A 17,283-nucleotide genomic window follows, 5' to 3' on the forward strand; every position below is an offset into this window, starting at 1 on the left:
TCTTATTAATCTCCAATAGACATCTGCAGCACGTTCAGCTAACAATCCGTTCTAGATCAAAATTCAACTTGAGATAAATTCGCTTGACGCTGCGAAAGATGTTCAGCGTTCAGATTTCCCGACTTCCTTGAATTTATCAGAAATGATCGAGCCGACCTCCGTTCAACAAACAAGCATTTTAAAAGTAGTTTTCTTCTCCTCTTGACGACAGACCTGACAAAGCTTCATTTTGACTTTTTCTAATCTGCATCATTTTTTGACCTGTGAATTGTAAATAAATCACAAGAAAATCTGTTTCTTTTTCGGGTTCATACTGCTGCAGTAAGCCAGAGTGAAGCCTCTGTGTAACTTCACTATTTACGGTGAAACTGAGACTCACCAGAAACAGATGAGCGGGCGCTCCTCCGGGGGATGTGATGAACCAAGAAATGACTGTGTTTATCTTGCAGACACATTTAGACGGGCCAATCTCGCTTCACTTTGGATCTGAACACACGGTCGCTTCTCAAGATGCTAACTGGACTGTGAACAACGCAGCGCGAGAAACCGCTGGCTAAACCGGAATGCCCGACATGTTCACCGTTGCTCCTGGAGGCCATGTCATCATCAGACAATAGCTGATTGAGTTTGGGATAACTCCATCATTCATCAACAGAATTTTTGTAGGCGTAGCTTTGACATTGTTTACTGCATAGTTAGTGATCCAGTTTAAACACACATAGTTGTGGTACGACTAAGATAGATAACCAGGCTATAAACCAATAGAAGCTGTAAATTCCGCCATTTTTGGGTGAAAATATGGGCATACTGAGAGTGCAGATGGACAAAAGAGAAGTAGGTCAGGCTGTAGGAGTGGTTTAAGAAGTTTCAGTGGGATAAAAGGGGACACAACATGTGAGGTAATAAAAGAAAAGCTGAGAAATAAAACAATAAGTGTTTAAATAGTTGCAGTGATATTACAAAAGGCACTGCAAGTACTTAAAATGACAGATGGGGAAAATAACCAGGAATAAAACATTAACTACAAGAGCAGGGCACCAAGAAGATGCACTTTTTGGAGGTAATTTTAAGCTATAGGAAAGATCTATATGACTCTGAGATGTCGCTTCAGTTCTAACTGCTGTGAAGTCTGAGGCGACCACAGTTCAGAAGAGACACAAACCTCTCAGAGCTGCTTTTTCAGCCTGCATGCATTAAGTATTCAAGACAGCTTGTACTGTACATTTGCAGGCGGGTATGTATAGTCTGTCACGTTTCCCCACATCTTCTCACTCAGCCTGCCGAGTCACAGTGAGGATCCATACCTGCACAATGAAACCGTCTAAATGTTTCGCTGCTAAATATATATATATATATATATATATATATATATAAGCATATTAACACTGGAAGGTTTCCTCTGTGTGAGAGCAGTGTGTCGCTTTCTAATCTAGTTGTCAGTGTGTATCTGCAGCATGACGACTTCCTGTACATTAAGCACACTTGGCAGAGAGACTGCCATTGCTCTTAATTATTCTTGTCGTCGATGCTGCTCTCCTGGTGCGAGTGCTATCTACCATGCTGTATGTTAAAATTGGTTTTCAATGTCAGTGGATTTAGCGCTACCTTGTGAGATTCTCTTAGTTATACACTGGAAGTCTTTGATGCTAAGCACTACTTGCTCTACAATTCACAGAGTTCCTCCGTGATTTAAACAGTCAGGACTGAACTGTCGTTATCTCCTCACTTTCCTCTCTGAGTTTCTCTCAGTGACACTTTCTGTCATTTCAGCGAGAGCTGACACTGCACATACACATGTATACATAACTTCCTGGTTCTTCCATTCCTTTCCCAGTGGCTGCGACTCTTCCTGCAGAACACATCGCACTTCTTTTCGTACCCAGTAGAAGCTCTTCAAGCGTGTGCTCCCATGATACCAACGATGGAACCCATCGGCCATCGTGTGACGACAATATAGCCTCAGGGAGCGACGGGCAACTTTTCAGGGCTTCCTGTGCAGACAATGGTTAGCGATAAAGGACGTCAGCCAATTCCACCTTTTTATGCACCTAGTTTCATTGTTTACAGTCCGACTAGAGGCAAGCACTGAGTTGGGGTTGAGAAACAACGTCTAAGAACAGATTGGTAGCTGCTTTCACATGCAGTTTATAGAGATGGATAAAAGGTAAATTGTCGTCATGGTATTTGGAAGGACTGCGTTTCGCACCTTTTGCTATCCACACAGACTCTATTTCCTGCTGATGCTGATACATGATTGGTCAATACTACTAGGACTACAAACACACTAGAAAAAGATACTAAAAGGGGCGCTGGTTTAGCTCAGCTGGTAGAGCAGGCGCCCCATGACCAGAGGCAACAGTCCTCCACGCACTGATCACAAGCTTGACTCCCGGTCTGCTGATCATTTGGTGCGTGTCATTCTCCGCTCTCTACTCCCCGCATGTCCTGTCTCGCTTCAGCTGTCCTATATAACAAAGGCAAAAAAAAAGCAGAAATCTGATCTGCCTGCTGATTCTGCATTTTCAGGCAGTATGCAGAAATTGAGATGATCACGCTTCAATACACAACACACGATTACAATTGTTGCGACACATCTTGCGGCCACTTGTGGCAATCTTGTAATTCGTGGGGCGGCTGTGGCTCGGTGGTAAAGTGGGTCGTCTCTCAATCGGAAGGATGGGGGTTTGATCCCTGGCTGCTATAGTCACATGTGAAAGTGTCCTTGGGCAAAACGCAGAACCCCAAATCGCTCCTGAAGGCAGAGCCATCAGGTGTGAAGGCATAGATCCAGATTGGAAACTGGCACTTTGGTCTTTGTCATCAGTGTGTGAATGTGAGTGTGAAAGTGTGAATGTGACATGTAGTGTAAAAGCAGCTTTGAGTGGTTGGAAGACTAGAAAAGCTGCATTCTTTACTCTTTTATGCAATGTGCAATCAATGTGTACACACTCCTGGGTCTTAACGTCGTGGATTGGTTGAACTCAATGTCAGAGGTCAACCTGGAGAGCTCTGCTGTTTCTTTGTACTTTATACAGTGTATGTTCACAACAGTTTCATTACATTTTCATTTCTCTCTCAGCAATATGTTCATAGTTGTTTGATATGTAAACATCGCTTGTAAACTACTGGACACAGCAGGCCATATTGGTATTATTGGTTTCCTTTGACACACATGTACTCGATCTTTCTCTGGCATGGATATTGGTTTGCAGCCACTAGTGGGGGTGCAACTAACATTATCTATTAGTGTTAGTAATCCAGTATTGGTTTTAAGGCAGACTCGAGTGCTTCCCTTCCGTGAGAAGCCCATTAGATGTTGTAGACAGTCCTGTAGGGTCATGATCTCTATCTCATAAAACGTGGTTTCCTGGGTGTGTTTCCTTATTGTTGCAATATTGGAGGGGGGAGTGGGCTCAATACAATTCAACTTTATAGCCGTTAATATATAATCAATACATCACAAAGTGGAGTGATCTCTGTCCACTGCAAAGTAAGCAGAGAATGACTTTAGCAGACCTCAGGCGTTTCCTGTCAGTATGGACATTTATTTTCTTGCACGGTGTACGCACCGACGACTCTCTTTCATTTGAATTGAAATTAATGTCGTGAAATCAGAAACACTAGTTTGTCACATGCGAGGGCGCCGTGTGAGTCTGGGTAAGCTCAGAAAACCACCACCACATTCGTTCACACTCTGTGTTAGGTCTAATGATCTCTGTCATGGCACAGCACAGTGCAGCGGCTGCTATTTACGTGACTCTATGATGTGACTTTTTTTTTTTGACTGATTGAAGTAGTGCTATTTTAGAGGAGAACCCCTCCCCAGAAACTCTGTCAGAACTTATCGAGCTCGTGGACTTGGGAATCTCACTGATGTAAGTAATCTATATATGTGAGAGCTGTTGTTAATTAGATCCCCTGCTGTGCTCCTCCTCTCCCTGCAGGATGTGAACCCTCATTTGCTTTGCCAGTCTGAAAGTGAAAGTACAGCGCAAATTAAACATATTTTGATTGGCCCAGTGTTCGTTTAATCTGTGTTGACTGTCGGGGCTGAGAGCAGCTGTCCCATCCACTCTGCTGTCGGCACAATATTGAGGTCACATTCGACACTGGCGAAGGCACCCGCTAAGAAGGCTAAATTGTGAATGAGATGTGCAGAAACTGGGTTTGGATCGACATGAAACAGCTTGTAAATTGCTGCTGAAATGGTGAAACATTGAGGTGTGACATTAGCCATCCGCTGCTCCTGAAACTTGTATTCTCAAAGACAGGCGTTATATTGGAAGAGCCGCTCTGTTCTTACCTGGAGGATCATAACGTGATTGGCCTCTTGGAGGAGAAGGCTCGTCCTGGTCATGCAGTCATTATTTATCCCCAGGCAACACGCACACACAAACACACACACACACGCACACACACACACACAGAGTGCCCTAATAAGAAATACCGCCAGCCCTCTTTCGCAGCAGTTTACAGCTGACAGAAGATGTAGAGGTGAAGAGGTCACTCATTCCCAGAGGGAGATTGCGTCTTGGCTGCTAGATTGCATTCCATGGTTCAAGGTCTCAGCTCATTCCATTACCAATACGCACACAAGACAAATCAAAGTAATCCCAGTCAGGTAACCACAGAGTCTATAGCATCCCTAAATAACTCTGAACAACTTGCATTGCATTGCACAAAAAAGAGTCTGTGGGAAAAGAGAGAAAAAAAAAACCCCTCATAAAGACACTGCGCCTCTTTTAATGTGAAACCCAGCTGTGGTTCATGACAGGCCTCACACTGCAAATGAAAGTGATCTGTTGTGAGGCCATCGGAGTGGGATTGACAGAAGCAGACAGACACTGAAGCTCAAACGTCCCCACGGCACACAGATACCATCATCCTGACGGAGCTGCTTGACAGCAGATGCTTTGATGGGCTTGGGAGGAGGGTGAAGAAGAGGTAAAGGTAAAGAATCACAGCACAACGGTAACACTGATTAGCTTGTTTGCACATAATGCAAGTTCCAAATATCCCAAAGCTTGACAGGGCCAACAATGCAGAGCACGCCCACACTCAGAATACTGTATAGGGAGCAGAAAAAGCTGGCTCACCCACACAGTGCACATGATCTAAATGCATGATCTGCCTCTTTCTCACACTCCCCCCCCCTCCTCGCTCCTCTCACACCACTCTGGTTGCACAGACACACACAGATCAGAGCTTCCTCCAACAAGATAAGAAACATTTGAGCAACAGAGAAAGAAAGCAAAGCAACACTTTCTGCAAAACAAAAACACATTCAGCGAGAGATCAGATAAAGGACTCACCCAGAAGAGGAGGTTGAAGAAGACCATTCCGTATCGCAGGGCCATCATGCAACCCTCGGCCATCCTGCAGCGCCGCAGTTCTAGGAGGAATATGAAGGAGAGGTCCAGGTAAAACACCACATACTTCTTCCCCTGGGCGTAGCGCCCCTTGGACGTCTGCGGCCCCTTTGTCGTGTGGAAGCCGAAAGCAAACGGTGGCCGCTTGTACTCAAACTCCCCACTGAAGCGGTGAAACCCGGAACTGAACGGCGGCGTGTCAGGTTTGCTGTCCAGAGACGGACTGCGCCGGTACGGAGTCTCGTCTGTGCTCGAGCGTCTCATTATGGAAGCTGAACGAGTCTTTAAGAGTCTTTAACAGTCACTCTGCGTGCTTCAGGTTTGAGAAAAGTCCACAACGAGGGACCAGGAGTTATTCCACCGAGGGCTGACAGATGGATTCCAGAGTTAATTCAACCTATCTCCAGTTTAGCTCGAAATAATTATGACCCCTATCAAACCCTGGAAGGGCTGATTTAATTAAACCCCAGGTGTGATCACACTTAATCTGAGTTAATCTGTGGAAGAGAATGTGCTGCCATTCACTTTACTGGAGTTCCTCTCTTTAATCCTACAGTGCCGCTATATAGAGCAGGAGACTTTGCATAATCCCAACGCAACACCTGTGTAATTCTGTGTATTTAGGACATAATCCCAACACACACACACACTTCTGCACATCCCTGTAATCGCTCAAACACAGGTGTCACGCTCACAGAGATAAGCTGGTTTGCAGTTTCATCTCCTAACAGTTCAATCAGGTAAAAGACCGGCGAGCTTCTGCTGGACCGCTCCAGCTGCTCGTGGCTCGGCAAAATGATCCAGAAACGTCCTACCTGGTCTCATGAGAGATTCCTGAGCAGGTGCCTCCAGTCGGTAGGAAACGGCACCCCTGCTTCAGCCAATCAACTTCTTTTACTCAGTAACGTCCAGTGAGAATGAAAATTGCTACGCTGTGGTCTAAGAGGTGGCTGAGTGTTCAGCATGTGGCTGATGTGCTTTTGCTGACATGCAAAAAGAAAAAAAGGGAAGAACTTAATAAGACAAGATGAGAGGGGAGGATGGTGTTACCAATGTGAGAGGGAGGCTGAAAAGAAGCGTGAAAGGATGAATACAGCATGAGAGCGGACAATTCTTTGGCTTGAATTCCCCGTCGCGTCTTTTCTCGCTGCCCTAACTTGTCCCTTTTTTTCGCCTCTGAAAAGTGTCTCTGCCTCTCTCCTCACACATCTATCAACTCGCCCTCTTCAACTCCCTCTTATTCCCGTCCTGCACCTCACTCTGAGCCCCTCTGTGCGCTCCCTCCTCTCTGCTGGCGGCTGTTAATTAATTTCCAGACTCTCATCAGTGAGGCAAAGTGTGCGGCGGTGTCCCCTCTTCTCGTCCCTCTCCCTTTCTCCGCTATCCTTTTTCTCTAGGTGGGAAAGGAGAGCAAGGTGTCCAGCGGGGTCATGGCCAAGCAGCGAAAGAAGAAGAAGAGACAGGCAGGAAGAAGAGAGACAGTTCCTCAGAGAAGCCAAAGAAAGACTGCAGTGTTTGAGCGGTAGTCCAGCCTCGCTGCCTCGAGCTCCCTCCCTCTCTCTCTTCAAAAGCTCCTGCTCTCTCTCTCTCTGTTCCCCCTCCTCCTCCCCTTTTCTTTCCTCTCTTCTCTCACAAGCGCCGATGCTCTCCCCTCCACACTAACAATCTCAAACACCCCATCCCTCCTCGGAAACTGTCCCCAAAACCTGGCAGCGCGAAAGGCAGGAGCAGTCATTCATATTCTGGCCACACCCTACGAGGGAGGACAACCAATCAGTGTGTGGCAGCCCCATCCTCCCTTGTGCGCACGCCAATCATGCCTCACCATCTAGCAGATAACACTCACACATGCACACACACACACACAACATGTACATGCACACACTGACGCACAGAAAACCTGGTGTGCTGTTAACATACTAGAAGCCTGCTGCTCTTGCGCTAGTGCTTCCTCCTCCTCCTCTTTTCTCTGCCTAGAACTAATTCCACATGCAGAGGTTGTTCTTGCACGCAGCCCGAGCCGCTCACATGTTCCCTCTCTCCCACCGGACCTCCTCTTGGGTCATACACTATCTATGTAGCTGCACCTTACACAGATTTCCATACAAAAGACAACTCACCTAAAGCCTGTTCCTGTGCAGTGAAGAGCACACTGCTGCTGACATTCACTCAAAATAACTACACGCTCTCCGCAGCCAGGTAGACGTCCGGGTCAGTGGCTTTATGAATCCACAGGGACGTTTCAAAGATGCAAAGGTATTGACTTTGTTTGCGGCTGCATCAAGTATTTAATGGATTTCTGTTTTGTCTCCAGCGTGCTTTTTGGCAGCGGCCTTGAAGAGGGAATGTGACTGACAGGCTGACATTACTCTAAAGAGCAGCTGCGACTGCCGTCTTCCCCAAATGTTACTGGATAAGGTGCTAAATCAAAACGATGACAGAGATTTGGCTCCTTCGTTACAGAAGGCTATATGTAAGCTGCATCAGTGCTGCGATCATTTACTGTTTATACTTTACCAATATTAAAATCTTGGATAACAGCCTCTTTCAGAGTAATATCCCAACATCATGCCGGATCTAGCTGCTGTTCAACAATTACAGGTGACACAGGACAGACTAGCAGAGGGTAAAGGTTGAAAAGTTTTAGCTTTGGCAAAATGAATTTAGGAGAGGCATCTGGATTTGCCAGAAAAAGCACAAATATGGAAATCCTGTGCAAGGAAGTCTAGACTTTATCAGTTCTGCATAAATGTCAGAGAAGGACAAGACTCAAGATTACAGATACTAAAGATAACAAAGTTCTTTGTAGCAAAAAGTCATGTAAATTCTTTGAGGATCGCTAGTTTTCTCATTAATACAACCGCTGTGTCTCAATTCGGGGGCTGCATCCTTCGAAGGATGAGTCCTTCGTAGCCTGTGTAGACACTTAAGTCGAACTCAAACGAGACGGTCTGGGCTACAGAGGATTTCTTGTTCTTTTTCTTGCAACAGGTAGCCAGGGGGCTAACTAGCTAACATAATTAAAGTCACTTAACTTAACCTATTGTTTTAAATATAATTTAAAGTTTCCTTTTTTGTTTTGTTTTTAACATTTCTAACGCTAGCTCTTCGATTGAATTGAAACCAAAAACGTTTACAATTATAAGTATTCCTCCACCGTTTAAAAGTCTGCCATCTTTTTTTAATTGCGTGTGCAATGAATCTTGGGATACGTTGGGCTACAAAGGATGCACCCGGTGGCCCTCAGAAAAAGGAGGACGCATTTGTCGGCTGCATCTGAAGGAGCCTTTGACGCGCCACTGTGACGCACTCGGCCTTCAAATACATCCTTCAAAGGATGCAGCTCCTGAATTGGGACTGAGCTAATGTTTGCTAAGTTACAAGCTAGTTTGCAAGGTTAACAAGCAAACTGGACTAAAATTCTGTTCATTATAATTTAATTTATCTTATGAGTTATGCTGGCAAGAAGCATCATTCTTATTTAACAGGTGGCCTTTTGATGCACATTTTCACTGCTGATATGCGGCAAATCTACGAGCAGGAAGATGATGCTAATGCTCCAATAGCCGTTATAGTTAGTTGGATTTTATTCGATATAAGAAATCATTCGGGTTTGCAAGATAGGCTTTGTAGCACCAGATGCCCTCACACAAACCAATTTCATTCAAATTCACACTTTGCTCTCCGGTACCCCCCGACCCCCCACCCAAACCCATCAAATGCAGAACCAGTGCATTTGAGGAAGGTCACAGTCTCCTCCTCGCTCTGCACAGATCTGCTGTTTTCATCTGCTGCTGTTTCGTGTCTCCTCAGTTGAGTCAGAGCTTTAGTGGACATTCAAGTGACATTTATTATTGATTCACTGCTGTATGTCTGTTTCCATTGCACTTCTGTCACATTTGATTTATTGATCTACAAACGTCTCCACCTTTTTGGCTGCTTTTATGTGCACATTTTAAAAGTGCATAAAAGCAGGCACACATTTCTGCTGAGCCAGAAAAGTGTTGACAGCTGGATTTTTACCATTTAACGTTGACAAAAAGCGGCTAAGTGCTCACTTTAAATGTAAACAAAGATCTGTCACACTTCGCCTGCTACTTCATACATGACCCATATCGTAATACATAGTGTAAATGTGTCCTATTTATGCTGTGTGTGCTGCATCCCACTTAGTTATGTCAGTAATTGGCACGATCTGCTGTCACTTTCATGAAATATGCACACGGGGATGAATCATGCAGGAGAAACTCATTATGTGCCTATAAGTGGAATTCTATTAACATACTGTGACGCCACAAAGCAAAACACCTGGCAGCTAGTCATTTATGTTGTCCCCTGACCTGACAAATGTACCGCCACACACACACACACACATGCAAACACACACACAGCTTCAGCCCAGATTCTTAGACACACACAAACAAAGTAAATGTGCAGTGGCACCCCGGGGTGCCGGTTGCTTTGATGTCCTCAGTACGTACAAACACACGGAGGAGGAAAAAGGAGGTTTTGGCTGCAGCGAGGAGACGCGATACACCACATGATGAAATTAATCTGTTAAGCTCTATAGACAGGGCCACATGCTAAATACGCTAAACGCCTTCCTGAGTCGCTGTGATGTGAAACAAGGAGGTGAACTGACTGACACGCTCAGTCAGATACACACGGTGTGTGAGCTGCTGTCTGTCTCTGTGCAGCCATAAAGAGGAAGAAGTCTGGCTGGCTGTCTCTTGTTTAAAGCTGGAATATGAGTCTCCAATGAGTTCCTCCGCTAAATGACAAAACGGGCTACAACGATAGCTGCAGCGTGCGTCGAGCAGCAGTTTGAGCATATGAAATGAGAATGGCTCTCCACAAGACTGGCAAATTATTTAGAGCTGTTTGCCTGTTGGAGTTTTTGCTTACGCAACCACAAAAAATCATTTCAGTTCCACTTCTAACGCAACGCTATTTTGGGAACGTTACATCTTCAGATTTTATTTGCCATCTTTGTAACTTTCTTTCTCCTCGGTGTTAATACGAGGTTATAAATCAAGGTAGCAGCATCAGGATTCAACGAAGGGTTCGTTATCTGATCTTGGTCTGATCTTATCAGCTCTGTAATACTTTCATACTTCTATTTCAGGACTGCACAGTGGTGCAGCGGTTACCGCTGATGCCTCACAGAAGGGTCCTGGTTCAAATCCTGGTTTGGACTTAGGGGACCTAAGTTTGCATGCTCTCTTGTGCATGCATGGGTTCCCTCCGGGTACTCCAGCTTCCTCCCACAGTCCAAAGACATGCTCGTTAGGTTAATTGGTGATTCTAAAATTGCCCGTAGGTGTGATAGTGAGCGTGAGAGGTTGTCAGTCTCTCTATGGCTGCATTCGTACTGCAGGCCTTCATGCTCAATTCAGATTTGGGGCTCATATAAGATTTTTTGTGGTCACTGTTTCTATCGATTTAAGAATGTGACCCAGGTAAGATATTAATGTAATCAGAAAATGATTTTAAAAAGACACTCGTGCGCAAACAAGAATAACAAAAGAGGTCACATCAGCTGACATTCGCTTTCCGTAAAACATGGATGGCTGATTGAATCTGCTATTTCGCCGTCTCTCCACTGCTGCGTGTCGTTGTCCTCCAAGGTCAAGCAGAAAAAGGAAGTCTTCTTCTTCTTCTTTAGAATCACTCCTGGAAATGTGCGCACTAGCAAGGCAACGCGGACCAACTCCGATTTGAGTGTTCAAATACAAGTCGCATATTTTGGACTCCGATTTAGTACCACATATTCAAGTAGCCCAGTTCCGAATTAAAAAATGCGACATGCAACTTTTTGATGTTCACACTGATTTGAAAAAATCACTTTAGCTGCAGTATGAGTGCAGCCTTTGTGTCAGCCCTGTGATTGATCTGTCCAGGGTGTACCCCGCCTTAGGCCCAATGACATCTGGGATAGGCTCCAGCCCCCCCGTGTCCCTGAGCAGGATAAGCGGTATAGATAATGGACGGATGTCTATTTCAGATCTTTATCATCAAGTTATGCCGAGATAAAAACTTTTGTTTTGATCACAACTCAGTGCTTTCGTATTTTGCTTTTCATTTCTTGTATTTATGACGAAATTTCCAAATAAATCTGTTTGTTATTTTGGCCTACAAGACATTATTTGACGTATTAATATAACAGGATTTTGTTTTTTTACTCTCAAACAGATCCCACCTTAAAAAAAACAATGTTAGTCATCACTACTGCAGGAGAGAAAACATCCATTACATGATGTCATCTCTACGTTAACGTCCACAAATAACCTTAATGGATCCAGAAATGAAATGTGCTGCTTATGACGGTGGTAACGTGCTTCCTCCTGTTATTAACAGCATTTTTAAAGACAAAAATAACAGCTTTGTCATTTAACAAAACACATGTAGAGCAAATACCCTTAAAACGAAATTAAAAAACACCTTAAAAGTTCATTATAGTTCATAACAACTCTTCACATTTCCTGCTCATGAATTATCTGCACACCATAGTAAAAGCTTGTGACCAGTCTTAATTTATCAACCTGAGAATTTGCCAGCCTCAGGTGCTATTAAGACGTCACTTTCTGTGAGACGCAGAGGAGCCGACTGAAGGTGCGGCAGCAAAGATCACAGAGGAATCAGAGGCATGAAGATTAATAACAACAGCTCTGACGGGAAATAAACATGTTTTACACAACCCTGACGACTCGTGAGGGATTTAAGATTCTCTCCGCTGACAAAATAGAGATGTACGGACAATAAAAGAAAAACAGACGCTTCAAGATATGACAGAGTATTTGGGTAAAACTGAAACCAGCTTTGCAGAATTAATAAAAGAGGAAAGTACAAGATCTAATAAGACGTAAAAGCCTTTTAGTGGATATAATAACATGAGAGTTATATACAAAAAGACAGAATATTAAATCTAATGTAAGCCTCTCAGTGTCTTCAAAACACAACAGCATGATATAACTATAAAAAGAGTTCTAGTAATGTTTGTTATTAATAATTCAAGTACGACTAAACCCGTGAGATAGATATCATTTTAATACACAGTGACAACAGAGCGAGAGAGACTTTGTCTGTGAATGTTCGCTGTTAAGAGGTTTGACCTTGACTGAGTCTAAATTTACCTGGAGGCCTCACACACCTGACAACAGGCAGGCAGAGATATAAAGTGGTGCTTTATTTGATGAAACAGAAAGATGGTGCTGAGTGCTGTTGGCATGGCAAAAGCTTTGTAGGCTCGATAGTTGGGTTTCGATTTTCATCTTTTTTTTTTATTATTATTATTTTTGGGCACTTTTGCCTTTTATTTAAAGGACAGCTGAAGAGAGACAGGAAGCGTGGGGAGAAGAGAGTGGAGAATGACCTGCAGCGAGGGGCCGAGGGCCTGAGTCTTATGGCCGCTGCGTCGAGGACTGCAGCCTCTGTTTATCGGGCGCCTGCTCTACCGACCGAGCTAAATAGTGTGGTGACGTTTGCGAACGATTCGATTCTTTACGAACGACGGGAACCGAGTCGTAGGTGAGAGCCGTTCTTTTTATAGTTGTGCCCAAATTTCGCTGCCTGCCCGAGATCCACTCCCCTTTAAGCTGAATTACCACAGGCAGCTTTTTTCAACTGCAACTCTGCTATACTACAGTAGGTCATGTGCAGCGGAGTCATGTCACCACAACATAGTGCTGACGGTGAGCGACATTATAACCCTCCACCAAGATTGTTTGTTGTTTCATAAATTATTGGCAAATCAATGACATTGATTAATTGTTCCTACATTATTCTGCTGTTTCCTTTTACATTTTAAAAGCCCAGAATTTTAAATATGCACATGTTGACACCAGAGAATATGGTGCAAGCACGTTTGCGAGTCTGACCAATCTGTACCTCGAGGGTGGGCTGGGGTGAGAACCAAAACAGAAAAAAAAACGGCTCTCAGAAAAGGCTCTCTTCAAAGAACCGTACTTCCCAACTCTAGAGCTAAACCAGCAAATTTATAGCAAACTTTTGAAATATTCTAAATAAAATAGGAATAAGGCAGGTTTTCGTCAACTGGTTTTGCGCAATTAAACATAGTTTTGTCGGTGGTAGGCTAGGTTTAACACATGTCTGTAATCTGCCACTAAAAACAGAGCTGAAGATTTTTTGTATTTGTATCTATTTATTTCTTTGACAGGGACAGTGCATATTAATAACATTTCTGAAAATGTGCCAGAGTTAGCCAGAAGGCATATTTTCATCTGTAGTCCCCAGGCAGGTTATTAAAAATTATGTTTTTGGCCTTTTATGGCTTTATTAAAGGAGAGGACAGTGAACAGTGTTGGAAACAGGGGAAGAGAGCAGAGACGACACGGGCAGGAAGGGAGTTGAACCCGGGGTCACATCGAGGACTATAGCTTCTGTACAGGGGCCATGCGATTTAACCGCTGAGCTAATGCGGCGCCAAGAAATGTGGTTTTATGTGATGGTTTTAATCGTTCATGTTTCATCCTGTCCAGAGACAAACAGCTTTAAGATGCATTGTACTGTTTTGAGTCAAGTCAAGTCATCTTTGTCATTCATCCACATATGAGGTGTACAGATGAACGAAATGTGTCTCCCTGACCAGGTGCTAACAGTGCACATAGTAAACAAACAACATACATGAGACACACAAGACTGCAGAAGCAGGTGTGCTGCGTGTGACTATGGTGTATAAGGTGCTGTGTGCTTATCCAGTGTAGACATACAGAATATACATATTGTTATGAATATAAATACAGTGTGTAAGTAATAGTACGTATTGTAGGAACAGTACTATGTATTAAAGTCGAGCTGAAACGGCATTTCGAGAGTATCTAGCGTCCGTATTGTGACGTATTTCCAAGTGAAACAGGACGTGCAGGCGGGACATATCATTAGAGGGATTTGATTTGATCGTTGAGAAGTGGGCGTAGACAGACGTTCTCCACAGCGCAGTAGCTAGCTCACTGACCGAGCGTTCTTGGTGCTCTGCAGCTAAATGTTGCAGATTGATTGGTTGAAATTGTTTGGTGCTAACTTGCGTAAGCACGCTTGAAATTAAGTTTTACTGGAAGAAAAAATTATCGGATTTTGATATAAGAATACGAAGAAATGGATTTCCTGTATTTTTTTTGCCTATATTGTCAAATAGATGCACAATATTACCGGGGATGTGATCTAAAAGGATTAAAATGACAGTTTTCATTTCACCTCGACTTCAAAATGGTGTAGCATGGTGCGAAACCTGCTGCCTGACGGGAGAGACACAAACAGTCTGTGAGTGAAGTCTGGTTCAGAGCCGATCAACAGAAACAGTCGATCAGTCATATAAACTAAATAATGGCTACGTCACAACTTAATCAGCAGCATCAGACCGTTTCAACAAATGCGTAAAACACCTCAATATGAGAAATTTGACTTTCATTCAGCTTTTCAAATGCGATGTTTACAAGATTGTATTGAGACGATTGAGATGAAGATATATTTTAAAGTCAGACCTGAGAAAAAAAAAAACTTTACATTCAGACAGCAAGTAACAACAACAATATTACCAGTAATAGAAACGATCATGAGGGTCATTAAAACACCAGAAGCTTCAAAGCCTCCAGTCTGGATGTGAGAATCAAGTCAAGCAGCTGTTTGCAGTTAACTCACTATGAAAGGTGTTATTCAAACCCAGCCTGTTACCATTACAGATGGCAAGTCAAAGGTCCAATTAAATATTGTTATGAACTTTATTTAGATTTGAATAAGTGAGAGAAGAGGTGTGAGGAGGTTTCAACACTTCAACAGCAGAGCTCCAAAGAATAATATCGTGAGAATCTTCTTTTCATGAGTAAAGTGCACTTAAACGTATGTCCAAATATAAACGTCTACATGGATTAGATCAGGGGGACTTAAGATGAGTCAGATTCTGGATTAGAGAGTACCTGATGTAAAAATAGTTACTTGGAAGTTCAGCTGATATTTGGTGAATTGTAATGTAAAAACAAGTTATTTTAATGTTGACATTTGATGAAAATTGTCCGAATAATGAGATGAAATTAGGTTTAATTAACTGTGAATCATGAATGGTGAAAAATAACTGCATACATTAAAGTCTGTACTGTAATTTACATTCTGCTCCAACACATGAAACATCCCACTCCCTAGCAACTTGCACATTATGTAATTTCCTTTTTTTAAATATCCATTTATATCTGAGTCTATTTATTGCAATAATTGCACAATGTATACTGTGTATATATACATGTTTGCTCGCTGCATTTTATAAGTACTGTGTAGGTCGGCCTATGCTGGTCTGTTTTTACACTAGCTCTGCCCCTTTAACTGATTGTTGCACTGTGTGTCACCTTGTTTTTCTCCTTCTCTATGTAGCATCAGAGTCCTAGAGAAACACACTTTCATCTCACTGTGTACTTGCATATGGTTCAAATGACTAAAAAGAAAACTTGACTTCACATTTTTACTACTTCTACTAGCCGCCTCTTTCACTATTGATATCTGAAGTGTGTTTAATGGCTGTTTCTTATGTACTTTTACTTCAGCAGAATTGTGAGTTTAGTATTTTTATACCTTTGAGTTCTCAGACTTCTCAAAGAATGCTTCAGCTTCAATTATTGTGGGCCCCATACCCAACCTTTAATCATGCACCTCACATCAACACTTTAGACTTATGCCTGGCCCACACTAAAAGATGTTTAAAATCTCAACAAGTGTTGAAAATGTGTGAGACTCCACACATGACGAGGTATATAATCATAGATTTAACAGCTTTGCTCCGATAGTGTGTGGAGAGCATCGATTACACCAGAACAGCACACCACACACCAACAGATTAATTCACAAACAAACAGAGTCCGACTCTCACAACTGGAAATCTTGCAAAACTCTCGCGGTCAAACACAACTTTAGAGTAAACAAACATTGCGGACGAAGGGCAGGAAGAACTGGCGATGATGAAAATTGAAAATTCAGGAAGAAAAAAGAACAAACTGTGGATGAAGTGGTGGAGACGGTGTGAACACAGGCTGTACATGTTACATTATGCTCCGTTTGCTTATGTCGCCATGGATGCAGTTGTTGTGCTTCCTTCTTCAGTCAGCTTGCTTCCCCATTGGCTATTGTTTCATTTCACGTGACAATCCACTGCGTGCTCGGCTGTCATTGGGGTTCCCCCCACACAACAGGATAACGGATCGTAAATATTGAACATGTTTAATATTTATGATTTGAAATCGGTGCGGCCAGGACGGCCTACCGAGCAGATCGGGGGAAGTAAAATCACTCTTAACATCCCTCACACCACAACCAACATCTGGAGAGATCATCTTTACGAGCATCAAAAAATTGGGCCCGATTATTTTGTAGTGTGTGCCCCGCTTAAGATGAAGTTTTCCCCAGTATATTTATGTTTCATGAACGAAAAAATTCTATATGAAAGAAGTCCTTGTGAAACGAAGTGTAAATAAATCAAACTAAATAGATGTAACAATTTGTAAAGCAGCCAAACGTCAAATAGAACAATTCAAAACTTTTACATTACTTTTTATCTTGTTATTTACATGTGAAGTGTTTAGCACTGTCGCTTCATAGCTAGAAGGTTCCTGGTTCGAATCCCGGTTCAGACACAGTGGGCCCTTTCTGTGTGGAGTTTGCATGTTCTCCTCGTGCATGTGTGGGTTCTCTCCCAGTACTCTGGCTTCCTCCCACAGTCCAAAGGCATGCTCGTCAGGCTCATTGGTGACTCTAAAATTGCCCGTAGGTTTGAATGTGAGTGTGAAAGGTTGTCTGTCTGTACGTGGTTGACTGGTGATCAGTCCAGGGTGTAACCCCAAAGCTGTATACGCTGTCGAGATAATGGATAGATGGACATCTTGCATCCCACCTGCGGCACATTCACAGCCCACCA

At 43.2% G+C, this 17,283-nt stretch overlaps 1 protein-coding gene across 3 annotated transcripts in view; it reads right to left on the minus strand.

The window, feature by feature from the left end:
• tspan4a (tetraspanin 4a) overlaps positions 1-17,283 on the minus strand; it is a 165,514-nt gene that overhangs the window by 119,421 nt on the left and 28,810 nt on the right. The window contains exons 1-2 of one of the 3 annotated variants that reach the window (XM_069657903.1): positions 6,185-6,879; positions 5,313-5,392 (exon numbers count right to left, since the gene is read on the minus strand). In XM_069657903.1, coding sequence (XP_069514004.1) covers positions 5,313-5,392; positions 6,185-6,194 — 90 coding nt within the window. In that variant the 5' untranslated portion in view covers positions 6,195-6,879. The other 2 variants (XM_069657904.1, XM_069657902.1) reach the window with 2 other exon arrangements.

This window comes from Semicossyphus pulcher, unplaced genomic scaffold (assembly GCF_022749685.1).
Source record: "Semicossyphus pulcher isolate SPU_LCO1_2020_fin unplaced genomic scaffold, fSemPul1.0.p SCAF_1, whole genome shotgun sequence".
NCBI lineage: Eukaryota > Metazoa > Chordata > Actinopteri > Labriformes > Labridae > Semicossyphus > Semicossyphus pulcher.